Consider the following 27,873-nt stretch of genomic DNA (forward strand, 5'->3'; position numbering starts at 1 on the left):
GAATCTAGGAGCAAAGTAAGCTCTCCACAAACATTGGCTAGTATTATTATTTTCTGGAAATCTTCAAGATTTGAAACAAAAGAGAAAACCCACTCTTAGATGGGGGTGGTGTGTGACCTGTGCGTGCTGAATTCTGGAGGATACTTTAAGCCTGGCAGAGACAGTTAGGGTAATAACACCCCCAATAGCTCTCTGGGTACTTCCTGTAGAGGGAGATCTAAAAACCTCAGGGTTTTGAATGCCTCGCCTACAAAGGCAGGATACACAAGGGGGACAGAAGATAACGAGCTTTCTGGGTCTCCAGCATGACAGATTAGCACTGAGTGGCCACCACAGTGGGCATCACATCCAAACTTCAATCTTGACAGGTTCAATTCATTTATTCATGAACACTTATTAAGGGCCACTGTCATAGGGTTGGTGATTTTCACTCTCTGGGAGCTTACAGACAAAATAATTGCAACAGGAAGACATATTGATATCCTTTAAAAGATGCAGCCCATCCGTACACAGCATTTGAAAAGTGGCCTCTCTTTGCCTCACATTTTACCAGGTGCTTCAGGATGTTACACAGGTGAGAATTTGCTTCTGCACAGAACAAAGAGGATCAGCAACAGAGAGCGGGGCCATCAGGGGATCGCAATGTGACAGATACAGTTTCGAAAACACATAAAATCATGCACTGAATCCTGTTCTGCCTGAATTCAAGGCTGACAAATTTCCACCATTACATTTTTTATGTTGTAATTGACCTGTGTATCCATTTAAAGATGTCGTAATAATAATTTCAATAATTATTGTAAATCTAGGAAAGTATTACTACCCAATGTATTCTGAACATTTTGGAAGCACAATGTTATTTATTGCTTTTGCATGAAAAAAATTTGTTAGTGAAAAATTAATGGATCTGCATGTGAGTACTCAACATGCTCACATAATTAAACTGGTGAATTATATTCCACACGTTTGCGGTGTTTCCTGGGGAAAAAAAAAGTATTGTGGGAGTTAAATCTTTGAAAGAATTGGGAAGAAAATAAACACACATTAAAGACACTGAGAATGTTTTGGAACTGGGGAAAGAAAGGTTCTTAATGATTATCTTCAGAGTAGAGCAAGAAGGTGGTCATGGATTTAAATCCAGGTGGACAGAAACTAATTATTCGCTCTAAAAAAGATAACATAAAAGACAGAATCTATAGCCAATAAACAACATGACAGAAACCAAAACCAACACAAGAAAAATTACCTATGTATTTCTTCCTAGCCTAGGACTCTGATTTCACTTACATTCCACAAGGGAATTAGAGAAAACACGGTTTTTGTTTTGTTCTGTTTTCTTGGTCAAGTAGCCTAAAGTCTAATTTTTGTATAATTTAAATAGCACCACAGGAAAAATCCCTGAGCAACTAATGAATGTTATTTGTTCTCTTTTCATTCGGATTTATACCAAGCCCAATATGATTGTGCTGGTCCTGGCTAACCACTAAAGGTTAAAAAAAAAAAAAAAAGATAAAATGAATGCAAGCCACTTAAATCATTCCACACTTTTCAAGAGATTGAGCCTGACATTATTACAGCCCAGGGTGTTCCTTTTGTTTTCAAATAAGTAACGTAGCTTTCTCTTTTCTCCCTCGATTTCTGCCTCTCTTCTTCTCTCTGCCCTCCCTTCTTCCCATTTCCTTGCTGCTTTCCTTCTTTTCTCCCTTCCTTAAACACAAACCCCTTTAAAGCATTTAAGGTATTATTTAAACTTTGGCCATCACTGCTGTTCAGATGGCGCTGTAGTTGTACATCGATGAAGCACCTTCCGTCTCAGGGTTCACAAGCCCCAGACAAGGGCAGCTAGTCAACCCCTGAGATGCTGGCAGGAAGCCATGATCCAGTTGTTGAAGGTGGCTTCAGTCCCAGCCTGAGGAGGAAAAGAAACCCAGGCTTTCTGACTGGAGAGCTGAGGCCCCCTGCCCTAATTGGACTGATTTCCTGGTTCATTTATTTTTTTTAAAAAATGCTTTCCTAGGAGATGCAGCAAAAATCACACCAGTCTCCTGTGGCTCCCCCAAATCATCTCGACAGAAAAGAAGAGAGAAGTTGGCAGTTTTCAGCATATTAATAGCAAACGACAAATTAATAACTATGTACTTTAATCTTCAACATTCATAATTGCACAAAGCATCACTGGTCATTTAAATAATACATGTCAATTAATCTAATGAAGAAACTGGCAAAGTAGAATGTTAAAAGCAATACCTCGAGCACGTAAAGCATGTTTGATATTAACATTTAACATGCAAAACGCAGAATTAGAACAGCTCTTTTGAGCATGGTTATTTAAAATCCTTACCAACGGGGCAAAGCAAGCACTGTGGAGAAATACACATAAACATATTCAACCTGCCAGATCTCTCAGGTGAGTGCACACCAATTCTAATAGGTCTGGCTGACCTGGCTTTCCACATATATACAGTGGTTTCTAACACTCCAAAGTTGTCTGACAATGGGAATGCAGAATCGGAACAAGGAGGGAAGACCATTTACTTTCAAAATAGCATCCGGCAGGGAAGTCTCAACTCCTGACAAGTCACCTTTAAAACGGCATAACCAGAACTTTGTTACAGAGAAAAATATTTTTTCCTTAAAAATGTGTATGTGGCAAAAATGGCCGAAAATCTTGTCCATGCTAGGGGAAAGTTGAGTGTGGAAAAATGTGCATTTTTCTATCTACGCTGTAAAGAAAATACAAAGCCAGAGCATTTTGGCATTAGCAAAGGCTGAACTAAGTTCTCAGGCAATAAATTTATGGGGAAACATGACAGGCTCCTCATTAAAGCTATGTGTACGTTGGCTGAATTTTATACAAGATTCTTGAATCTTGCGGAAAATTGGGCATGGCTTGACATCTGAACAATGTCCCTGGTTTGTTTGATTTCTAAAGCATTGGAAAATGTTGCACTTTGGAAATCAAGTAGAGAATAAACACACTCTAAAACAGAACTGGGCTGAATCTGAAAGTTATTTTTCCATATGTCTCTGTGAGATATTTATTACGTTTATTTCTCATACAAACACAGCCCCCATGCTAGAAATACTGTGGTGAATTTTTTTTTTTTTTTTGGTGGCGAGAAAATAGTACTGTTAAGGCAAATCTTACCCTGTAGCAGTTACCAGCAGGACAGGCAATTTTCAGTTGGCTTTTCAGAAGCTGGTTGCCATGACAAAGAGCACAATTTATTCCTCAGTCCCTTATCACAGCTACGATCACAGACCATAAAAATTAACACAGCTCTTTTCCATCTGATTTCAGAGTTCCTCATCCTTACCTGAGGCCTTTTGTTCCCCCAATTAAATGGAATGAATGTCAGTCATTTAGCAATTCAATTAATGCTGATTCAAAATTCCGGCCAAAACCAGCATCTATAATCACAACTTCCTAATCACAGTTCAGTCATGAGAATGAAAAGTAAGCAGGAAATTGCACTAATTACTCAATTAGACTAATACTGTATTTCTAAGCAAGGGCTTACGAGGTTGTCAGCCCTGACAAAGGACTTTGGAGTCCTCTTCACCTTGTGTGTCCACAGTTGTCCAACCAAAGCTGGTATTTTCAAGTGGCCATAATTTCTATCCATCTAACATGGATGGACTGAAGCTGGGCAATGGGTGTCATAACTGATATACTGACCACAAGTGAGGGCCGCTTTGGTGGGCTTCAAGGGGCACAGGCCGGTGTGGTGGCCAGGGCTTTCCCATGAGAGGCCCTCCTCCCTGGTGTGAAGACACCCACATGCACACCTTTCTGGCTCCAGGAAAATATCTAATAAGGGGAGCATTCAGTGAGTGTACAGCTACTCTCCTCATCTTCAATTTGAGGGAGCACACAGGCACTGGCTTCCATACTCGAAACAGGGCCTGCAATATGCTGGGCAGAGAGCTCCCTGTTGAGTGAGCCTACTGGGGTGGGGTCTTTAGGCGGCTGGAACCTAAGGCTCATCTGCACCCTTGGAAACAGCTTCTCACACCAAGACTGCCCGGAGAAGCCTTCATGAAGTCAAGAACAGTGAATGGAAAGGTGGTTGGGACAGGCACAAGGGCAGATGTGACTGAAGTATTTACAAAACAACAAAGAGAGACCCAACAAGCTGGACCTTATCAAAAAAAAAAAAACAACTAAAAACTTAGATCCTTTTTTCCTATACAGTTTCACAAGACTTAAATATGCTGTAAACAACAGGGAGGACACTAGAGCCTGTCACACCTCTGGTTTTTGTGGTCACCTGTCAAAATCCTTCCCGAGGTGGTCTCCTGAGGGGAGAGGAATTGCAGACAGGGAGAGGGAAGAGGGCCTATCCCATACGTATGTCATGGTCTTTCCTCTGCAGAAGTTTCTGGAAATGACCCAACTTGGGAAATGCTCAGGGGTTCCGAAAAGAGGAAAAACATTTATTTGCCTAAGTGAGACAAAGTCTTTACTTCCAGGGTTTGCCTTGCAGGTGGCCACTGCTGAGGGAGCGGGGGTTTGAGTGGCTGGTGGGGTTGCCACCAGGCAGATTCTGAGCGCTTCGGGCACCAGGCACCTTGGACTCTCTTCCAGAGGAGTTAGCTTGGTTCAGTTGGCCTGAAGGGAGCAAGAAAGAAGGAACAGAGCTGCAAGAATGATTCCAGGGACAATCTGCCAAGTACAGTTTTAAGCTAATGAAGTCCTAGCCTACAACCACTTTTAAGCTAATGAAGTCCTATGCAGTATCTACTTTAGGCCAGTGATGACCTACTCCTCATCCTTGAGACCAGCCTGAAGGTGGGGAGGGGGACAGAAATGAAGGGAAACCCAGATAGGTTTTTCTTCCCTTCCTCTCCATCATCCCCAACAAACCTAGTCTGTCCTCCACTACTTCCTTGGTAGAGAGGATGCAGACGAGGAGTGATTTGGGGAAAGAAAAGAGAAAGCAGTATGGTGAAACTAAGGTAGGAAGCCAAACCACGGAGGCTCTCAGAGTGGAGAAGCAAAAGCTGCAGAAGGAATCGAGAACTTTCCAAGAAGGAATCTGAATGTCTGATGCTTAACTCCTCAATTTTACCTGAGATATACTTTTTGATGAAGTCTCTACATTTTTGCCTGGGCGCGGTGGCTCATGCCTGTAATCCTAGCACTTTGGAAGGCTGAGGTGGGTGGATCACTTGTGGCCAGGAGTTTGAGACCAGCCTGGCCAATATGGTGAAACCCTGTCTCTACTAAAAATACAAAAAAAATTAGCCTGGCGTGGTGGCGGGCACCTGTAATCCCACCTACTCGGGAGGCTGATGTGGGAGAATCGCTTGAACCACGGAGATGGAGGTTGCAGTGAGCCAAGATCATCCCATTGCATTCCAGCCTGGGTGACAGAGCAAGACTCAGTCTCAAAAGAAAAAAAAAAAAAAAAAAAGTCTCCATGTTTTGATAAAGCCTCTCTTCAATGGGTAATTCTTGCCACTATCTGGGGTCACCTCCACTGCCTCCCCTCCCCAGCACCTGTAACACACCTCCCTAGTATTTTAAGAATCTAAATATAGGAGATGAAGGTTTTCATATGATGAGGTGATATTCAAAGCTACAAACCAAACATTATCTTTAAAGGTCAAAAGATCTTACTAGGATGATCTGCAGGCCCTTGCTCCTCTTCCAGATAATATTCTATCTTTTTTAAGTCTTCTGGGGTAAATCTCCATTTATTCTCAGCTGGTAGGGGTGGCCCTTTGGGGCTGGATCGTTTCCGGGCAGACCCAGGAGGAAGGGCCTGCTGGCAAGATGCTGGCAGGGAACCAGTAATCAGTCCTTCCGGGAATTTTTGAGCTAAGACTTTTAGACCTAGGTTTGGAAAAGCATCAGAAAAAGCTGCATTAATATGGCAAGGCCAGGCCAAAACCTGGAAAGAAGCCTGCATGTCTTCTCATCTCTGGTCATCAAGTTGAGGCCAACACAAGGACATGAAATCTTTCTTAACTATTTCATCATTAAGCAAATTATACCAGAAAATATCTGTTGTTACATGGGATTCTGAGAATTCCACAAGAAATCCTTTTGCTCGAGTCTTCAGCATTAGGGCTTTGTGACAGAGCCCTGAAGCAACATCAGGAATTAAAAACATGTGCTGATGAAGCTAAGGGAAGTTTCACATAACTCCTGACTCCTTTCAGCCAGCATGGCTTTTTCTCTTTCCAGAACACTGAATTCTGAGCACCAAGAGAGAAAAGGGGATGCAGGTGGGACTGAAGGATGATCAGCCTTTGAAGTCCTAAGCAGACTATCACCTTACTCACCTCCGGAAAGCATGAAGAGGTTTTCAAATCCACGCTCGCACATGGTGGTGGCCGCCTGACTGGCCAGCCTTTCATCTTCATCATATAGAATGATGATTTTGCCATGGGCATTTTTCTAAGAGTCAGATGAGTTAAGGTTCCAAGGCACTGGGCTGATGTCCCAAGACTACGAGAAACCCCCAAGGAATAAAGGTCAGGTCCACCTGTCTGAGTTCCTGGGAACGATGGACAAGCCCATTCCTGCCGTCACACCAGCAGGGACTGGATGGTTTCCCGTCATGGAAACCACACAAGCTGGAATTCGTTTCTTTTGCAAACTGATGTTACCATGATCTAAAAGACAGCACTAGCTCCGGACTTTACATCCTTTAGCTCTCTTATCCCTACGACCCTGGAAAGTAAATATTACAATCCCCATTTTACAGATGAAGAAATAGAACAACTGCTATGCCTAATGTGTCCACTGAAGCCTATTTACGATAGTAAAAATGTGGGAGCCATCTAAAAAGTCCAAAATAAAGCACTAGTTTAGTAAATCATAGTAAATCTGAAGATATCACACAGCATCAAAAATGTGGTTTACAGAAGGCTTGCATCAGCATGGGGAAATACATCGGAATATGAACTGAAAAAAAGCAGGATACTAAATTACATATATAGTAAGGTTTCAACTTTGTTAAAAAAAAAAAACACCCAGCATACAGTCTGGAATAAAATATACTAATAATGTAACAGAAGCCACTGCTCAACTGTGTGATTAAAAGATATTTCAATTTTCCTTTTAATAATTTTTGGTATTTAAATTATTTTCTGCTTGTATAATTTTTATCAATGAAAAAATTAAAATTTTAAAAGAAAAAATTAGAATAGAAAAAAACCCTAAGTTCTGCTATGGAAAGTTTTCTGGGAGGAAAAAAACTCTCTTAGGACTAACTCTCAATGGATCCTAACTCTTAACCTAGTGTCTTTTGGCCCAGGGCAAGACGGTTTGAAAGCATCCGCCTAAAGAATCAGGATTCTCCGCAATAGCTAGGAATCCAAATTCTAAAATTTGCTCAGCCGAATAATATCAAAGGTCCTTCACAGCATTCTTAACAGGAGCGTGGTTCATGATAACTGATTCTTACAATCCTCATACCACCCAATTCCTTAAAATGCAACAAAGGATACATATTCAAGAATATCATTTGAATAAGGGTTCATTGTTCTAGACAGAGTTGCAATTGGGTAACTGTAAGCTGCGAAGAGAAGAAAAAGTTTAGGAAGTCTGTTGTTCTCTTAATACAACTTGGCCTCAATTCCCAGCTGGTTTAAAATCTAAGAGTTAAATACATCTTCAAAATCCATGAGCTGCTGGGCATGGTGGTTAACACCTGTAGTCCCAGCACTTTGGGAGGCCAAGGTGGGTGCACTGCTTGAGTCCAGGAGTTTGAGACCAGCCTGGGCAACATGGTGAGGCCTCATCTCTATAAAATATACAAAAACATTAGCCGGGTGTTGTGGCCTATGCCCATAGTCCCAGGTACTCGAGAGGCTGAGGCAGGAGGATCACTTGAGCCCAGGAAGGCAAGGCTGCAGTGAGCTGTGATCGCGCCACTATGCTGTAGTCTTGGCAACACAGCAAGGTATTGACAAAAAAAAAAAAAAAAAAAAAATCAACAAGCCATAAACCTAAACACTTCTGTGAAAGAAAAGAAAGAGCACTATAAACAAAGTATGAAGCTTCACTTCCCTGCTTTTGACAGCCATGTGTGAAAATCAGCAGCCTCTCAGAGTATTTTATGGTGGAGCCAACCTTATAGGATTCCATAATGGATCCAGCTAACATACGGTTTCCTTAACTGTCTACCATGGGCTGTGGTTCCAGCCTGCCTAGACTCAAGAGCAGGCTCTCTGTTCTTGAGAGTGAGGCACTTTAAAGCCTTCTATCTCTTACCTCCAACAATGTGGCACTGCTGGTAAGAATCTCTATCACGCACATCTAGCAGCAGGAAGGGGCAGTCAGGATAAGGTTTGTCTTTGGTATGGGGCTCTGCTTTCTTCACTGGCCCTTTGTCTAGATCCAGTTCCCCAACACCACTGATGACACTGCAAGTGAAAAAGTAGGTCAGCAGAAACTAGTCAGAGGTTGGTGGCTTAAAGGTCGAACGTGTTTCTTCAGAATAGTGAGGTGAGTGCTCAATGTCTTTTCAAAGGACGCTTCAAAGGGAAAGGAAAATGGATGTGGTGTCTTAGTTCTGCCTCTGAATGCAGAATCCTGTGGATTTCCTCTTCTACTGCACTGGACCCCACAGAGGAGACCCACATGTCCACACTCACCTTCAGACAATGCATGTCAGTGCATCACATGGCTGAGGGGTTAGGGACTGAAGGGCACATGCTGCCTCTAGCCACAAGAGCAGCATCAGAGGGAGAAAGAAGGGAACTGTGAATCCAGTGGAGCAAAAGAGGGAAGAATATGGTTGGTAGGACAGGAAAAAGGAAAGACATTTCTTTCTAGGTATAAGTAATGTAAAGTAACAATAATGCTTTATATATTTCATATATGTAGTCAGTGACCTATCTGCTATGGTATTGAGTCTTAATACTTACATAGCTCTCTGTACTTACTTCAGTTTTGTAGGTTACAACATTGAGGTTGATGAGGCTTTAGATTTGGTAGCATTCACAGAAGGAGGCAGAGGAAGAGCTGGGATTAAAATGAGGAAGCTAACCACTGCCACTAACAGTTCTAATTCTAAGGTCATTCAATCACTAAAACTGGTCACCACCTTAATATTATAGGGAAAATGTGGTAAAAACATGAATCAAAGTAATAAGAAGACTAGGTGTTATGAACAAAATGGCAAGCAGTCAAACATCCTCACTGGAATAAGAAGATGGTTACTTTCTTAGGAAATATTAAGACACATATGCTAAATCACAGATTAGTATGTAGCATAGCTCCTTTCCCATAACAGCAAATCAAATTCTGCATTTAAATCCAATAAACACTATAACTCTATGCTATATAGTGCATATTTTGTTGAACCAAAGGAGAAGAACATCTGTTTGATAAGAAACTGCATCCTCAGTGGAAGTCCTGTTGGCCTATCTCTTCTTGAGTGCAATTTTAGAGTCCTTTCGCAAAAGTAACTATAATAATATAAAGCTAAAAGAATAATAATGATAATAATAACTAATAACTAATTTCTCCGGAACTATTTTATCAGTCAAAGGGATGGACATCTGCTGAAAATCAGTACTGTCTTATAATCAACAGTTAGTATTAGTGAGAAAGTACTACACGGACTAAAGTCCATGTAATCCATGGAATAAGGAGGCCCATGCCTTAGAAGAAGGAGCAGAAAAATAAAATAAAAAGAAGGAACAGCCACATTCAGCTTTAGAATAAACACCAAGTACTGCTTTTTCCTTTGCACCTACTTAGTATCAGAGCACTATGTGTGGCACTGTCACTTCTGGACAGGGTATTATAAGCTGCAGCAGTCGGAAAAGGGGGAAAAATCATACTCTCTGAATCAAAAGATAGCATTTGTAAAGCTAATTCCTCATAACAAACTTACATGTAGGAGGGAGAAGAATGGAACTGAGAAATGAAAATTAAACTCTCCTATTAATATATTCTCACATTAACTCAGTAAGAATGCGGTGAAAAAGATTCAGGAGGTAGCATTTATATAAAGAGAAAGTAGAAGGCTGGGATTAAAATGTGAGACTTTACTCCTGCCAGTTCTGTTTCTAAGGCAAGAAAAAAAAAAGATCCCTGAAACTGGCCTCTAGATTAATGTAAAGGCAAAATGCAGTGAAAATATGAATCAGCTTCGAGTACCTCTGAAGAGTTGAGCGGCTGGAGTCCCCTGCTCCTGCGTTGTTTATGAACTGCTCAGGGCTCGGCGACTGCTCACCTGGATTTCCTTTCCCATTGGTCCTGGCAGTGGTTTCGGCATCAGGGTCTGAAGCTGCAGAAGCATTGTCTAATATTTACAAATAAAGAAATAATTAGACTGAACCTCAGGATTTGTATTTACTTATTAGTTCCACTGACATTAAGTCAAGAAAAGGAAATCTTATAATCATTATTAAATTGTTGTGGAAGTGCTAATGTACAAGTTCCCAAAGTGTAGAGGACCCCACACATCCCCAAGGCCCTTTCAGGGGATCTGCAAGGTAAAAACTATTTTCATAAGATGTTACTTGTCTTTTTTACTGTGTTTATATTTGCACTGATGGTACAAAAGACATGGTGGATAAAGCTGCTAGCGTGTTAGTAAGAATCAGGGTTGTGGCACCAAACTTTATTAGCAATCATCATATTCGCCATCATGGATGCATTCACAGTAAATCAGTATGGCAGTCACACTAAAAGAAGGTCCCTGTTAAAGCAGTAACAGTTACTATTCTTATTAAATCTCACCTTGAAGTAAGTACACGCTTTTTTTAATGTTCTGTGTGATGAAGTGAGGAGTCCACATACAATTAAGTTTGCTACATACCAAATTACCAGGGTTATCTCAAGGAAAAGTATTAGTGTGATTGCTGAGTTGCAGGCTGAACCAGTAACTTTTCCTATGCACACCATTTTTGCTTAGAAGAAAAACTGACAGAAAAACTATGGTTAGTTAGACTTGTGTATTTGGCAGACATTTTCTCAAAAGTGAACTAAATAAGCCTGTTTGTTATTTCAGGGAACACTACTGATGGCATTGTTGCCAATGATTATATTTTAAGCAAAACTCAGAATTTTGGAAACTATATTTGCCATCAGGAACTGAAGTATGGAGAGCTGCTTCCCCATGCTTACAGATCTTTTTGGTAAGATAGATAGTGAGAATAATATATGTGATTTTTTTTGACAGTTGTATAATAAAATGTATTAACCTTTGGGAAGATCTTCGTAACTCAGTGAACCAATATTTTCTAAATGGCCAGTACATGATGTTATACAATCATGCATGGGTAAAAGATTCAAAGTATAAGAGAGTAACACTGAAAGTGCCTGATTTTAATCTAACAGTATGAAAGATTCATTGGTATGATTTCAGATTCTACATTACAGCTAATCCTTAAGAAACTAGTAGTTGTCAAGTTTTATCTAAAAGGGCTATTAAAATACTTCTCCCTTTTCCACCTACAGGTTTGTGTGAGCTGGATTTTCTTCACACACTTTAACACAAACAGCACATCACCACAGACACCGCAGAAGCAGAGAGGAAAATCAGCAATCCTTTCATTAAACCAGACACTAAAGAGATTTACAAAATATGCAAACCAATGATGTTCTCAGCAAAATTTTGTCTTGGAAATAATGCTATTTTTCATAAAAAGATGTTATTCATGTTTGTAATGGGTTTAGTATGGTTATTTTTAAGTGAAATAATAAAGAAATACTGTTTCAGTTCCCAGTTTAAATTTTTAACACACTAAATATTAATAGACATAAAGCACACAAACCAAAGCTCTTTGGGATCTTCAATAATTTTTCATAGAGTGGAGGAAGAGAACAAAATGTTTGAGAATTTGCTGTTCTAACCAATACAGTAAAATTTAAAAAATAATAATAATAACAGGGCGGGCGTGGTGGCTCACGCCTGTAATCCTAGCACTTTGGGAGGCTGAGGCGGATGGATCACTTGAGGTCAGGAGTTCGAGACCAGCCTGGCCAACATGGCGAAACCCCATCTCTACTAAAAATATAAAAATTAGCCAGGTGTGGTGGCAGGCACCTGTAATCCCAGCTACTCAGGAGGCTGAGGCAGGAGAATCACTTGAACCTAGGAGGCGGAGGTTGCAGTGAGCTGAGATTGTGCCACTGCGCTGCAGCCTGGGCAACAGAGCAGGACTCCATCTCAAAAAAAGTAAATAAATAAAAATAAAAATAACAAGTCTTATTATTAAAGAGGATATTAAATTTATTTTGCATATGATATGATAACACACCTAGAAATTTTAAGAGAATAATATGAGAATCAGTGCAATAAATATGTGGTTAGATAAAAGAAATGCTAAAATATTTGTCCTATACACCAATTAAAAAATAACAGGAAACAAATCTCATATACAGTAACAACTGCAGCTATAAAATACACTCTCTGGTGGGGGGAGGGGGGAGGGATAGCATTAGGAGATATACCTAATGTAAATGACGAGTTAATGGGTGCAGCACACCAACATGGCACATGTATACATATGTAACAAACCTGCATGTTGTGCACATGTACCCTAGAACTTAAAGTATAATAAAAAAGAATGTATATATAAAAAAATATATATATATATATTCTCCAAGAAATGATCCTAAACTGAATGTAAATAACCTATAAAAATGTATCAATCCTTTATAGGACTTATAAAAATTTTACTTAGAGGCCTTAAAGAAGACCTCAATGACGAGAGTAACATACCCTGCATGTTCCTGATTGGGCAAGTAAAACTAAAATGTTAGTCCCTCCCAAATTTAACTTTTGTCCTTAGTACTAATCCCAAAGGGATTTTTTTTAAAACTTAAAAGGATTTAAAAAATAACAAGAGTAAACACACACACACACACACACACACACACACACACACACTCAGATCCTTTTTTCCTATTCAGTTTCACAAGACTTAAATATTCTGGAAGCAATATGTACCCATGGGTTTTTGATGTGTTGGTTTTTGATATGTATGAGGAAATAGGAAAATATATGTATATACATACATAATTAGGGGTGATTTGGAGACCTGCCTTATGAAATAGTAACATATGGTAAAAAGATAAATGATCAAAATAGTACAGCACTACAACCAGAACAATGGAATATAATAGAGAACATGGAAAATAATATAAATAAAAAGTCAATACATCCATATCACAAATCAGTGGGTAAAGGGAGAACTACTGAGTATATGGTGCTAGGAATATTTCTCAACTATCTGGAAAAATCTAATTCAGATAATCACCTCGTGTCATATATCAAAATACATAACAGATGGTTTAAATGCAAACAAACAAGCCAATAGATTGTTCGTTACAAAATGTAGGTAAATAATTTACCAACACTGAATTTTATGAGTCTAAAGCAATAAAAGAAAACAACAGTACAGACTAACAGATTTGATCATGTAAAAATGCAACCTCATATATATCAAAAACCAACACAAAAAAAATTAAAAGGTGAATAACAAATTAGGAAAAAGATTTGTAACACATATGAATTAAGAAGGTTAATATATTTAATTTATAGATTTAAAAAATTAACTAGCTCTTTAAGATAATGTGAAAAGAGTAAAAATGCAATAGGATCATGTGCACGAGGTAAAAATGCAAGTAAGATTAAATTATTAACAGGGAAAGGAAGTCTTTCCCCCACCGAAGACATGCAGGCCCTCCTGCCTCCTTCCCCAAGGGAAGTATCAGTATATTAAACACTTTCACGTATTTATGTCTCATTCCAGAAGTAAAACATTTACATGTGCTTGCATATATTCTACTTCTTCCCCCTTTTACAAATCCAGGAGAATTCTATTCATATTATTTTATACTTTGGGTTTTTGTTTTATTGTTGTTTCATTTTTACTTAATATAGCCTGGAAATTGTTCCAACTAATCAAGATTTTTTTCTCATCCATTGTCAAGTTAGTATTGTTCTCCATTGTATAAAGATATCATAATTATTCAGAACTCACAAATCAATAAGAAAAAGATGAACATCCTATTACAAAGAAAGCAAAAAGAGCACGTAAACTCCTTAAAAAAAGAAATATGTATTTATGACCAGTAAACACACACATAGAGCATAATCTTACTATCAAATAAATAAAAAACTATTAGATACTATTTTTCACCTATTGAACTGGAAAATATTTACAGAAATGATAATTATTCAGCTTTGGCTAGGATGAGGAAAAACAGGTCTTGTCATTCACTCTTGGTGGGAATGCAAACAGGTAGAACCATGCTGGAGAAAATGTGGCAATCAGCACTGGGTGTCTAAAATGGTTCCACCCTTTGACCCTCTGCAACAATTTATCTTCAGGGAATAATCAGAATCATACAAACATTTACGTATATACGTTGCAGCATTATTTTATAAAGGTGAAAAATCAGAAAAAACTGTAATGCTCAACAAGAGAATAATTAATTATCGTGTATCCAAAGGACAGACATTAGATGACAACACCATCTTTATAGTCATGCTTTTGAAGCCTATTTAGTGACATGGGAAAGTATGAATGAAAAAGCGATAATTGAAAACAGCACAATACAAAATTATATACAAAGAATATAGATTTAATTGGGGTGAGGGATTAGAGAGGAGGAAAGCGGACCAAAACATAAACAGTGATTATTAGTTATTTAATTTTCTTCTTTATATACTTTTTACGGTTTCCTAACTTACTAGAAATACACTTTTAAGTTAGGAAAAAGCGATAAACATTATAAAAGGAGATTTTTTTTTTTATCCCTTCAAAGATAGCCAATATGCATACAGATACAATCTGTTCCCCAGGCACTCCTGAGTGAGTTATTATCTGTGTAGAGCACTAGAAAAACACTAATATCACTCACACATTATGGTGTCCTACTTTACAAGAGCCTACTTTGCTGTGCAAATTTATCTCAGAAGAGAAAACTGCATGTGCCCATATGTTCTGGTGCTGCAATCTCAACAATGAATTAAAGGACCAAATCTAGGTGCTTATATAACCCAGTTAAAATAGGAGTACTTGTATGAGGAGACTCAATTATCTCTGTTACAAAGAGCTCTTATTTCTCTGCTTTGTGAGAGGCATCTGTCAAAGATAAATTCCTGTCGTTTTCAGATTCTCTTTATCCTCCCTAACAAAAACCAGTCCAGGGAAATGACAGTTGAGTTGCACAAACCCAGTGTTCAGACTTCCTGAGAAACTTGTCTTGAAATCAGAAGTCAAATTCCTGACCTACATCAACCTTAATGAAATACATTCCTCTTCAATAAACAGCCACACACTGATTGCTGGGTACCTCAGGATAAAATAAAGACCTTAACTCTCTGTATTCTTTTCATGAGAGTACCACTAGGAGGTTTTATTTTCAACTTGGTATTTAACAAAGGAGATATGGAGCCTACCTGTCTTTCTAGCCTTATCTCCTACCCAGTGCCTACTCATCCGTTAGACCACAGCCAGATTGGATGACTCGATTCTCCAAACATGCCTGGTGTGCTGTCCTCTCCATGCCTTTCACAGGCTGCTCCTCAGCCTGCAACAGCCTCATCTTTAACTTGTACCTATTGAGATTCTACCCCACTTCAAGGCCCAGTTCCAGTGCCTTGAGGAAGCCTACCTTGGTCTTCTTCCTTTTTTTTTTTTTTGAGACGGAGTCTCGCTCTGTTGCCCAGGCTGGAGTGCAATAGCGCAGTCTCAGCTCACTGCAACCTCCGCCTCCTGGGTTCAAGCGATTCTCCTGCCTCAGCCTCCTGAGTAGCTGGGATTACAGGCGCACACCACCACGCCCGGCTAATTTTTGTATTTTTTTTTAGTAGAGACAGGATTTCACCATGTTGGTCAGGCTGGTCTTGAACTCCTGACCTCGTGATCTGCCCACCTTGGCCTCCCAAAGTGCTGGGATTATGGGGGTGAGGCACTGGGCGTGAGGCACCGTGCCTGGCCGCCTACCTCGGTCTTCTAACTGGAAGTGTCTTTCCTTCCTTGGAACTCTCCCACAACATCCTGCATCTTTCCTAAAGGCACTTTTCAGTCCCTTAAGGGTACAATGAAGGCAGCAAGAAGACACTGGATGCTACTGGACACACTTAGATTTGTAACTCAGGTCCCTTCCTTACTAGCTGTATCACTTTGAGGAGGCAGCTTAACCTCTGCAGCTTGGGCCTCTCATCTGTAAAGTGTACCTTCCTTCCAGAGTTTTTAAGGAGCTTAAGTAAGAAAATTCATGTGAATTCACCTTGCAATATACAGCCAACAAACGATGGTTTCCTTCCATTCCTCCATTTTAAAATTCTGCCACCTTAATAATTTTGTGGTACTGTTATCATTCAGCCCACCCAACACACATACATGTGTGCATAGGCACACATGTGACTGTCGATTTCATGTAAGCAGAGCTGTGCTTTGTTCACCTCTGCAGTCTCATAGCACTTAATGTGTAGGTACACAGAATGCTAAAAATATTTGTTGAAAAAAGTAATTAGTATATTAAACACATCTAAAACATTTAAAACTATAAGTGTCAGAGCCAGAAAACCAGATGGCTTTTTAAAATAAGAATTAACAACTAAAGTATCAGGTAGCATTTCCCTGAGAGTAACAATCTAATTACAAATAGACACATCAAAGTCCCAGTCCCTGGGAACAGACAGCAAATGTGTACAGGGTGAGTGTTTCAGTCAAATGGTCAGCCTGTTATTTTCCCCACACCCTCAATTCTCATTACCTTCCAGCCTTTGAATCTCCTCAGCTGTCACTTCCAGTGTTTGATCAGAGAGGGAAGCAACTTGGATGATCTGATAGAAAAAAGAATGAAATGTGTGGATGTTTGTTTGTTTTTAAACAGAGGCAATTTTGTCTTTTACAAAAGACGAGGGAACAACAAACATCAAAGATCTCTTGTTTTAAGAAGCTGTCAGCGTCCTCAACTGAACGCTGAATCTCAGGCCTCCTTTCTTTTGTGTTGGTAATATACTGCAGATGATCATTTCAGAAGAAAAGCACACATAGAACACTACATAAACTTAGAATGCTAAGATGAAAATTTTAGGACAAGAAACATGAATAAGAGTTTAAAACCACATCTGTATATATTGTGGTCCAAGCACTACACATTATTTCTTGAAAATGCAATACTGACCTAGCATAACATAGAATGGTATCAGCAATTATCCACGCAATGAAGAAGTAAATGTAATAACAAATATACTGATTACAGCGTTTTATACTTCTATACAGTATTCATTTTTAAAGCACTTTTCACAACTTAGCTCACAAGACCCAAGATTCAACTTGAGTTATGCCAGTGGAACTCTTGCTTGGGAGCTAGAAAGACACCTTCTCCATAATTTTCAAATAAAAGAAGAAAGGGACTTGCGCAAAATAACAAAACAGCTCTGGTAGGATGATTTGGAAAAGATCAGTCCAAGAAAAGGGGAAATCACTTGGTTTCCAGAGAAAAACGTTGAAACAATCCAGGATCCAGAATTTTAGATTCTAAATATTAAGTTAAATGTATAAGGAAAAAAACCCCTAACCACAAGTTTAATGAATTAAAAGTAGGGCAAACATTTACTTTATAGAATTCTTATCAGAGAGAAAAATTTCTCACCATCCTTATGTGAACACACATACCACATACCAATTAATCTTCCCATAGCTGAACAACATACAAAGAATCAGAAGAAACTCCTCTGCAAACATTCCCTAGAGTTGAATTTAGAAACACAAAGTGGCACAAATTAGACAGTCTTTACTCCAGTGCAAAGATCATGAAACTTACCAGCTGGGTAAAAGTTGTAACTTTTAGTCTCTTGAAAAGCTCATCTTTTTTGTATCTATAATCTGAAAAATATGGTAAGACAAATATTTATCTATTTTGCTTTTTTAGCGCTATTCTTTCTAGTTGTCAAGTTATGTGATCTTTCAAGTTACTTATATGCTTTTACATGTATTATCTCATTTGAGCCTCATGATACCATCAAAATTAGGTGTGGCAGGTAGTAGTATCATCTGTTCAATTTGTTTCCCTTTGCTTTGTCATTAGGAAGCTTAAAGTTGAATTTATAAGCTACCTTTGGTCTAGTGACTACCCTTTCCTTTATTAGTCTACCATTTTCCTTTAACTAAGCTGTCTCTACTTCGACCACATTGTACTCCATGCATTTTTGTAAGCCGCCTCAAATCCTTTTCAGAGCAAAGCAGGGAAGAAATGTCCATGTTTTACAAATGAGGACAGAGACTCAGAGAGGCTGAGCTGCCCCAGCTCAAACACCTGGTGAGATGTTCATGCCCCACTATTCTGACTCCAGCTTAAAAAGAAAGCAATATTATTCCTGCCATTACACACTATGCTGGAGCCACAGGATGACATTTCTACGCGTATGCTGAGCACACAGCTGTGATTGGTTCTGACCATCTCTCAGCTTCTCTCCAACTTCACTCCAATAAAAATTAACCTACTTAGTTTCGCAAGATGAAAAAGTTCTGCAGTTCTATTGTACGACAGTATGAAAATACTTAATGCCACTGACCTGTACACTTAAAAACCATTACAATGGTAGGTGTTATGTATTTTTGTTTTCGTTGTTTACTACCATTTTATTTTATTTATTTATTTTAATTTCTCTGTCGCCCAGGCTGGAGTGCAGTGGTGTGATCTCGGCTCTCTGCAACCTCCGCCTCTCAGGTTCGAGGGATTCTCTTGCCTCAGCCTCCCGAGTAGCTGGGATTACAGTTGCCTGCCACCACGCCTGGCTAATTTATGCATTTTAGTAGAGACGGGGTTTCACCATGTTGGCCAGGCTGGTTTCAAACTCCTGGCCTCAAGTGATCCACCCACCTCAACCTCCCAAAGTGCTGGGATTACAGGCGCGAGCCAAAGCGTCCAGCCCCACCCTTTAAAAAAATAAAATAAAACCAACTTAGGCCAGGTTTGGTGGCTCATGCCTGTAATGCCAACACTTTGGGAGGCCGAGGTGAGTGGATCACTTGAGTCCAGGAGTTTGAGACCAGCCTGGCCAACATGGAAAAACCCCGTCTCTACTAATAATACAAAAATTAGTTGGGTGTGATGGTGCACACCTGTAATCTCAACTACTCCAGAGGCTGAGGCATGAGAATCAATTGAACCTGGGAGGTAGAGATTGCAGTGAGCCAAGATTGCATTACCACATTCCAGCCTGGGTGAGAGTGAAGCTGTGTCTCAAAAAAAAAAAAAAAAAGGCAACTTAAAACATCAATATTTATTCAGTGCTGTCTTTACAATTCTGAGCTGTAACTCAAATATACGTACTTCTGCACTTGTGTTAATAATTCTTCCCAGCACATTAAACAGTTATTAAAAACTAAGCCAGTTGCACTTTATCTGTTCCATAGATACGTGTTAAAGGTTAGCTTCCTTAAACTGTTTTGAAGATGACAGTCAAATTCTGAATGGTTTTCAGTGTTGAACTCTGCCCACCCTCATGCTTTCCTCCTCACCTAGGTTTTTATATTGGTACCCGTGACTCTTTAAATGCTGCCTCATTATTTCAGAATTATTAAAGGTTAGCTGGTTAATTGCTATGGCCTTCACAGCATAAATGTCTCATAAACCAAGACTCCTAGCAACAAAGGAAAGGATTAAAAGTATTTAAGATTATTTACCTGGTGTAACTAATCACTTTCATGAATTTTCCAAAAACCAGCACAGACCTTAAGACTCAGAGTTGGGAAATGGTATTACTTTAAAAACTAGCCTTCTGTAAATATATCAAGGCTTTTTAGAAATAGGGAATTAAACTTCTCTGTTCTAAAATGTCTTAAAGAGAGCAATTTGGCTAATAACAGACTATTACTTCTAGGAAATGCTTAGAGATGCTGCTTCTGGATACAACAAAGTAACAAACCTATATGCAGTGGAACTTCTAAAACCTGCCAGGATGCAGACCCAAATAGGCCGAGCTGAGGCTTTACCAAGTACAACCGAATAACTACAGTGTTCCTTTTGATTGCCACCAACTTGCCCACCAAAAGTCATTTATGCAAATCAAAACAACAATAAATCAGCAAATGGAAACAGCCAACAGCTTTCAAGTAGTTTGCACTGTGACATTTATCCACTGATATTCTTTTGGTATGGTTACATGGTTTAAAATGCTTCTAAGCGTAAAATGTATACTTTAAAATCTCCTTTAACTAAACAGAGATTAATTTAAACAAACAAAAAAAGACTGCTTTATTCTAAAGATTGGGATTTCTACTGTCTTCTGCACAAGCACTAGCAGCCCCCTACATATTTGAACCTGAACTCTACGTACCTGGTTCTGGTTTAGAAGGACAGCCGTCAGTAGGACTTTCTGACATGATTACTCAGAGATAAAAGATCAAACTAGATGTTTTACAGTAAGTTTAAATTTTTATAAAAAGGATGACTTGGAAGGCTCTGTCAGTCTGTCCTCGCAAGAGCGAACAGAGCTTTAAGAATGGAGCTTCTGCTATGTGTCTTCTCCCAAACTCTGTGTTGAAGACAATCCTAGTTTCAGATATGTTATCAAGGTGTGCTTCTCCAGTAAGTTTAGGTTCTAAGTCTGTCTCTCTCGAGTTACTGGAAGGACAGAGACCTGACTATCTAGGATGTTTCACACTGGGTCCAACTAGTGTCATCTAACCACCAGAAACCAAGAATGGGCTTTGTAAATTGTCAATAGACATAGAGTGTCTATTTTCCCCAGGTAGAGTTGAAAGAATATTCAGATTACAAAGGATTTCTGCATTTTCAGGGTTCTGTTGAAATGCATTATTAGCAAAGGGAAGTTGGGTTCACAGTGGAAGACAAATCAAAGGAAGTAACAGAACAAGGTTTGTGGTTTCACAGAAAGAAATGGCATCTAAGGTAATCTGAGTAAAGTGATGGGTCTAGGGTATCATGAAACAAGGGAATATTCTCCTCCCTTTCAACCCCAAATAATACTTGCAACAGAAAATGGGGAAAGAGAAGGAAATATCTTCTAAAATGTAGATGCCAAACCAGAATCTAAAGCAATTCTGTCAGGGAATCAGCACCAAGTGTGTGAAATGGGGTAACAGGAATCTCCTGCTCTACTAAAAGGAAGCCCTCCACTCCTACAGAGGGAAAGTGAAGCAAGCATTTTTCAAGGCTCTGTTCCAAGGGTATTTCTTCTGGGAGATCACCTCCACGTAAGGTTTAGATATTAAAGAAACCACACCGTACTTTGAAGAAATGTTTTAAGTGAGGTTCTGGCAACCTGGGCAGAATGGGACATTTTTATGGGACAAATTTCTAGTCAGGACATGTGAACTCACACTCAGCTGCAAATGGATGAGAGGTGACAGAGACGACAAACCCAAAAAGAAGCAGGCCAGCTGGATTCTGCCTGCCTTGGATGAGTTAAGGATGGCAACAATGAAGTGTAGGTGAGTAAATGCGATCTTTCTCCAGAGTTTAAAAGCATATATTTTCTATAGATATTTAAAATACATATACTTACGTAATATAAAATGTTTAGGAAGAAAAGAGAAGGATACTGTGGCATTACATATTTTTAAGAAGTTTGTAGCATTAGCCCTTATAGCTGAACATGGCAAATGAAAACACAGCATGAAGCAGCTCCTGAGTCCGTATCTATTGGTTGGGGCTTCCCAATATTGCAGCAATTCAAATGGAACTTTGATTTCAAATAAAAGGTCTGCTGTGTAAAAGAAGAAAATGTTCTGATGTATTCTGGATGTGCAATTTTCTCTTCCAAGAAGATGTACATTACCAGAGCCGAGTCCTGAACTATGATCAATCAGAGTATCTCTTTACCACCATTAACTAAATATCCCCTAGCACTGGGTTCTCTTATTCAAGATATGAGCAAATCCATCTTAGAAAATAGATGTTCCTACTTCTTCCTTAATTCTGGCCTTGAAGTATACACTTTACATCAGTTTTGGATGCAGACTGAAAAATTATGATTTTGTGCAAGGGCAATGCACTCAATGACTGGTAACATATCTTTGCAGATTAATTTTTTAAAAGGATGTAGATGAAATATGATTTTTAATTAAAAGAAAACAGACTGCAATGAATTGATAATGCATAACACTAAGTTCTCACATCTGTGTCTTCCATGAATACCCTCATTTATACACACAAGAATGTTCTGAAGGAAGATATTATTACCCTTATCTCAAATAGAGACAAAAGAAGACAGAAAAGAGGAAATATCTTGAAGAAAGGCATTAAGACTGCAGTACAATGACACTAGAAGCTTAACCAGAGCTCATTCCACCAGATCTGACTCCACAGGCCAACACTAATGTCTCCTATGGGATGGAAATAGGGCAGAATTTAGGCCTACAGGCCACAATCTGAGGAGCAGCCCAGTATAGCACTCAGGATTTCCTACAGCCCTTGAGGCACCTGCTAGACTTATCGGACCATCCATAGCTCTCTGTGCCTGTCAGCTGTGGAACACAATTGTTAGTTAAGAACCAACTGATAGAACAACTATAGACTTCCATTTTCCCAAACCATCAAGAGTGTTACTTACTTTTCTTAATCTCTTCGAGCTTCTCAGTATATTTAGTCATACTGTTACCTAAAAAGAAAATAAGGGTTTTAGATACACTTTAAATGGAAGCAAATGAGTACCACTGTGGAAACAGAATGGAGAAAGTATCCCCTAAGATTCCCTATTCTGTTCTTAGGGGATTCTGGACAGCAGCAAACAGGCCACACACAGTAAAATCTTTTGGATAATACAGCGTTATTAAAAGTTGCAGAGCCGAGGGAAACGTTTTGGTAGAATGTGTTTAAGCTGGGATGCATACCCCCAAAACATTGAAAAGTTTCAGGAGATCATTTTCTATCAATTTGTTTTTCGAGTCTAGGCTTTCCTCCTCCTTTTATCTTCCCTGCCTGTGCTGACGATCTTTTTGTGGGGAAGATATACAGAAGAGAAGCAAAAAGGAGGCAGTGTTCTTTGAGTGTCTAAAATGTGCCTTTGTGGTTACCCAAGCAACTCTCTCCTCTCGGCTTTGTCTTCACAGTTTCCTTCTCTTTCCTGAACTTGCTCTTCTACTGTTCATGCTCACATTGCAGTCTGAACTAGACTACACAGTCTACACATTAGTATTCACCATAGATTTGATGTGCTGAGAAATAACAGCAGATTCTCGCCACTGCGGAGAGCCCCCAGCCCTCGTGTTTTATAGTATGTTTCTATAATACTAGGTACTGGCCAAGGTGGTTTGGAGGTTTTCAGATTTAAAAAACTCAGCCAGGAACCTTCTGGTTTCCAACTCAATTCTAGCTGTCAAGCCAGGGGCTATTATATTTTACTGGTATGCTTCGATTTGATTCAATTCAACGCAGGAAGCTCTTTCTGTCACCTAAAAGGTATGGCAAAAGGAAAACATTCAAAATAATTTCTCATTTCTAAAACTGTGCTCCTAACTTTTTAAGCCTGGAGAGGATCTAGTCAGATGCAGCCCCAACATCAGATAAAAGAAACGCTTTCAATTAATAGTAGCATGAACTGACATTTTCAAGGACTATTCTGAACTTTTCTTCATGTTTGGGTCAGAGGCAGAAAAAGAAAATCCTTGCTCTGAAACCCAAAATACATTTTCAAAAAAACAACTTATTTCATTGGCTATGATTAAATCTTTACCATGAATTCATCATGGAATAAAAATCCACCATTGTTTTCTTTTCTTTTTTTCTTTTTTTGGTCTTAAGACATACACTCTCTGTATCCAGGACCAGAAAGGAGGATTCAGAGTAGGCCTGGACCTGGAAGTTCCAAGTGAAATGAAGGCAGTCAGGGCTGCTGGGAAGGCCTAAGACTTCTCAAGAGAGACACTGAATACCTCTTAGAAGAGGCCCAAATATCACCAAGATTAGAACCAAATACAGTCTTTCCTAGGTTCTTCAGACTGCAATTGACCTGAGATGTGACCAGATCTTCAGAGCAGAAGCCACGATTTCTTCCTGGACACACATCTCTCCTGCCCACTGCCACTCTGAACTCAGGCGTGGACTTGCCTGGTCAATACAATGGGGGAAGAAGACGGCAAATTAGTATGCTGTTCAGCTTCCCAAGTCTCATTCTTAAAATATTTTACCCAGTAGCTTTAGGTTATATGTCCCTGAGTCACCCACAGTTGCGTGTTATTGACGTGGCAGGTAGCTTCTTTCGGCTAGGGAAGCTTTAGGCAATCTAGTCAGAAAATGAGGGACAAAAAGGAACACCTGATTTGTCTGGTGGCATGGCAAGTTAGTAACTAAGCCAGGATTCGCATTTCCAACCTCCTGAAAAACACGTCTTTTTTTGTTGTGTTGTTGTAAAAAAACACAATGAATCATGAGGTAGATTTGTAGGAAATGCTCCTTCCTTAATAGTGAGAGGTGGGGATCATCTTGTGTTGTAAATTCCCTGAACAATGGAAAACACTAGCCAACCTTATTTCTCCAGTCTTTATTATTGAAACACTGCATTTCCAAACCACAGTGGTTTCTACTAACAAAGTGTCTACACTTCATTTCTCCATTAATTACAAACATTTCAGGGTAATTACACTTAACACTTTATCTTGTATCAGCTGACCCTCAACACAATGCAGGGAGGTAGGCCATCATGCCCACTATTTGTTTTCCCCCTAAAGGAGAAGGCTGAGAAACAAAAGTTTTTTGCAATTATACAAATATTTGGTGACATTCAGAACAAATCTGAGAGGACTACTGATGAGTTCTTTTCACTATAGACATTCATTCTATCCGAGAATGGGGAAAAAAGGAGAATGGAGGATTTCTTCCTTGCTTTAATTGGACAAATGAGATAGCAGGATGGCTGACACAAAAATACCCCTAAAAATGGTTTGAGAAAGTATGAAAAGTAGCATTTTTATCCCACTTTGTAAACTGGTTATATCTTAACTACGCAGCCTATCTTACTGTATCTAATTGCATCTGAAAATAGTTCTGACTACCTTTTAAAAAGATTGGAAATGAATCCATTTCATAATTCACTTATTTATAAACACGGCTTTGTTTCATACAAAAGAAGCCTAAAAGACTATCCAAGAACCATTTTTTTTTAAAAAAAAATTGAAATTACACATTACTGCCAGATACATTTTCCTAGATAAGACTTTTTGATCAAAAAGAAAAAAAAAGTCAGTGGCTCCCCATTGCTTCCTAACTAAAGCTGAAACTCCTTGCTCTAGCACTGGACACCAACTCACTACCTGTTAATATTGCTTTAATTACTTAACTTGACAAACTCTTAGTCTTCCATTCTCTAATGTATCACCTTGCCACATACTCGTAATAGCTCACCCAGCAGGAAGTCACCTTTCCCTCCTCTGAGCCTCTATAGCACTCGGCTTACAACTCACAAGGCATTTATCACTGTATTGTCTTACCTACCTTACTAGACAGAAAGCCAAAGACTATTTATGGGCATGTACACACACACACGCACACACATGCACGCACACACACACACACGCATGCATGCACAATCTTTATCCCTTCCATTGTCTAGCATAGGAGACACTCAAAAATATTTGCTGAATGATGGTCAGGTGCACTGCATCATGCCTGTAATCCCAGCACGTTGGGAGGCTGAGGAGGCAGAATTGCTTGAGCCCAGGAGTTCCAGACCAGCCTAGGCAATATAGTGAGACCTCGTCTCTACAAAACACACACATACACACAAACTAGCCAGGCATGGTGGCACATCCCTGCAGTCCCAGCTACTTGAGAGGCTGAGGTAGGAGGATCCCCTGAGCCCAGGAAGGGGAGGTTGCAGTGAGCAAGAATGTGCCACTGCACGACAATGTGGATGACAGAGTGAGACTTTATCTCAAAAAAAAAAAAAAAAAAAAAAATGGCCAGGTGTGGTAGCTTACACCTGTAATCCCAGCACTTTGGGAGGCTGAGGTGGAAGGATTGCTCAAGGCCAGGAGTTCAAGACTACCCTGGTCAACACAGTGAGAGCCCATCTCTATAATAAATAAATAGGCCGGGCGCGGTGGCTCATGCCTGTAATCCCAGCACTTTGGGAGGCCGAGGCGGGAGGATCACGAGGTCAGGAGTTTGAGACCAGCCTGACCAACATAGTAAAACCCCCATCTCTACTAAAAATATAAAAATTAGCCCAGCATGGTGGTGAGCACCTGCATTCCCAGTTACTCAGGAGGCTGAGGCAGAAGAATTGCTTGAACGCAGGAGGCAGAGGTTGCAGTGAGCCAAGATTACGCCACTGCACTCCAGCTTGGGCAACAGAGCGAGACTTTGTCTCAATAAATAAATAAATAAATAAATAAATAGGAAAAATATACATTTGCTGAATGAAATTTATTATGGAGATCTACTATCTGAAAAATCCTTATAATGAGTTATTTTATAATGCAAATACTTCCCAATTTGGTCTGAGTTTCTGCACACCTGATTTTCTTTAAACTATGTACAACTTGACTTATATACAGTATATGTTATGTGCTACATATATGACTCATATTGCTTCATGACTTAAGCAACCTAGAAATGTACAAGGTAGAATTTAGCTTCTACTTTGTTTACTTACAACTAAAGTTGTGATAAAAGATATATAACAAAACTTTACAATTAGAAGCAACAGGAAGAAACAACCCGACTATAACAGTGCTGGCAGAGTGCAACTGATTCAGTGAATGAGTCATTCATTAGATTTTTTCCATTGTTTTCCTATAATTTAATAACATTATTTATACTGAGCCAATAAGAAAAGCAAGTGGTTTTGTGCAGCAGTAATCTAAAGTAGATGAGATTTATAAGGCACGAACTCAGTTGCTAAGAGACAACTCCATGGCTTTATTTTTCTTCAATATTTCCCTCCTCTATGGAGAAGTTCTCTTGGCTCGGAAGAGCAGAAAGCATGAAAAGAGGCACAGTGGTCCTTTGTTAACCTCAATAAGTGATATGTGTGTATAGTGCTTTCTGGTTTATAAAAGCCTTTCACATATATTTCTTCTTTGACGGAAGAAACAGAATTAAACAACAAATAAAAATGAAGAGTACCTAGTCTATAATGAGTTTGATGCTTACAGTCAAGGCTATTAGCAAATATTCAGGAAAAGTAAAGCCTAAGGAAGAAAAGAGGGAATGAATAGTTTGTCTAGAGATAATAAAAGGAAGGTGAATTTTTAAAAAGACAAAAATAAGGCTAGAAAAGACTGAGTGGAGAAAGCCTGCAGAATTTCAGAAAGCTAAAGAAATTGGAAATTAGATTGAATACAGATAGAAATGAGAGGACAATGCAGCCAATGGAAGACTGTGGGGACTAATAAAGGGAGAGCCCTGTGGTTTGGAAAGTGTCCCTTAATCAGCCTGCAGTGCTGCAAAACAGACACCCAGAGAGGGTGCTTGAGAATATACAAGAACCCTGCAGTGGTGACTGAACAAAACGCAGCCAGGGATTTCATCAGAAGCATAATCCATTCATGGCACAGTCTGGCAGTGCCGGGGAGCTGGTAAGATACACACAGGCACCTATGGAACAAAAGAAATATTTGAAGTTCAAAATAATTCTGAGATTTCTAGCCATGGCTGCACATCAGTGTTTGAGTCCATATGAGAAGCAGAGCCAGAGGTATAAAAACGAAAAATAATCTTTACCCAGGAGGAAGATAGCAGTCTTTGAAGAACTCAGTAGAACGTGATTTGGGTGAAGACAGGAGATATCACGAAATTCTTGATTTCTTGTGATTACTCTGAATTGCTTGCTGTTTGGTAAGAAAAGATGAAAGACCCATCTATTTAGCCTAAAAATGAGAAATGCTCACTCATTCCTGTGCCTATTTCCAATGTTCTGACTGCAGAGCTTAAAAACAAACCACAGGCAGAAACTCTGTACTCTAACC

At 39.3% G+C, this 27,873-nt stretch overlaps 1 protein-coding gene across 6 annotated transcripts in view; it reads right to left on the reverse strand.

The window, feature by feature from the left end:
• Positions 1-361: 361 nt before the first annotated feature.
• Positions 362-27,873, reverse strand: part of CEP41 (centrosomal protein 41) — a 50,095-nt gene continuing 22,583 nt past the window's right edge. For 5 of the 6 annotated variants that reach the window (XM_032761743.2, XM_058426726.1, XM_058426738.1 and 2 more), the window contains exons 3-11: positions 22,518-22,565; positions 17,762-17,823; positions 16,706-16,775; positions 10,124-10,268; positions 8,228-8,379; positions 7,462-7,529; positions 6,292-6,406; positions 5,624-5,839; positions 362-4,612 (exon numbers count right to left, since the gene is read on the reverse strand). In XM_032761743.2, the coding sequence (XP_032617634.1) occupies positions 4,464-4,612; positions 5,624-5,839; positions 6,292-6,406; positions 7,462-7,529; positions 8,228-8,379; positions 10,124-10,268; positions 16,706-16,775; positions 17,762-17,823; positions 22,518-22,565 (1,025 nt within the window). In that variant the 3' untranslated portion in view covers positions 362-4,463. Of the gene's footprint in view, positions 4,613-5,623; positions 5,840-6,291; positions 6,407-7,461; positions 7,530-8,227; positions 8,380-10,123; positions 10,269-16,705; positions 16,776-17,761; positions 17,824-22,517; positions 22,566-27,628; positions 27,736-27,873 lie in introns of all 6 variants that reach the window. The other variant, XM_058426723.1, reaches the window with a different exon arrangement.

Source organism: Hylobates moloch, unplaced genomic scaffold (genome assembly GCF_009828535.3).
Source record: "Hylobates moloch isolate HMO894 unplaced genomic scaffold, HMol_V3 SCAFFOLD_1, whole genome shotgun sequence".
Classification (NCBI taxonomy): Eukaryota; Metazoa; Chordata; class Mammalia; order Primates; family Hylobatidae; genus Hylobates; species Hylobates moloch.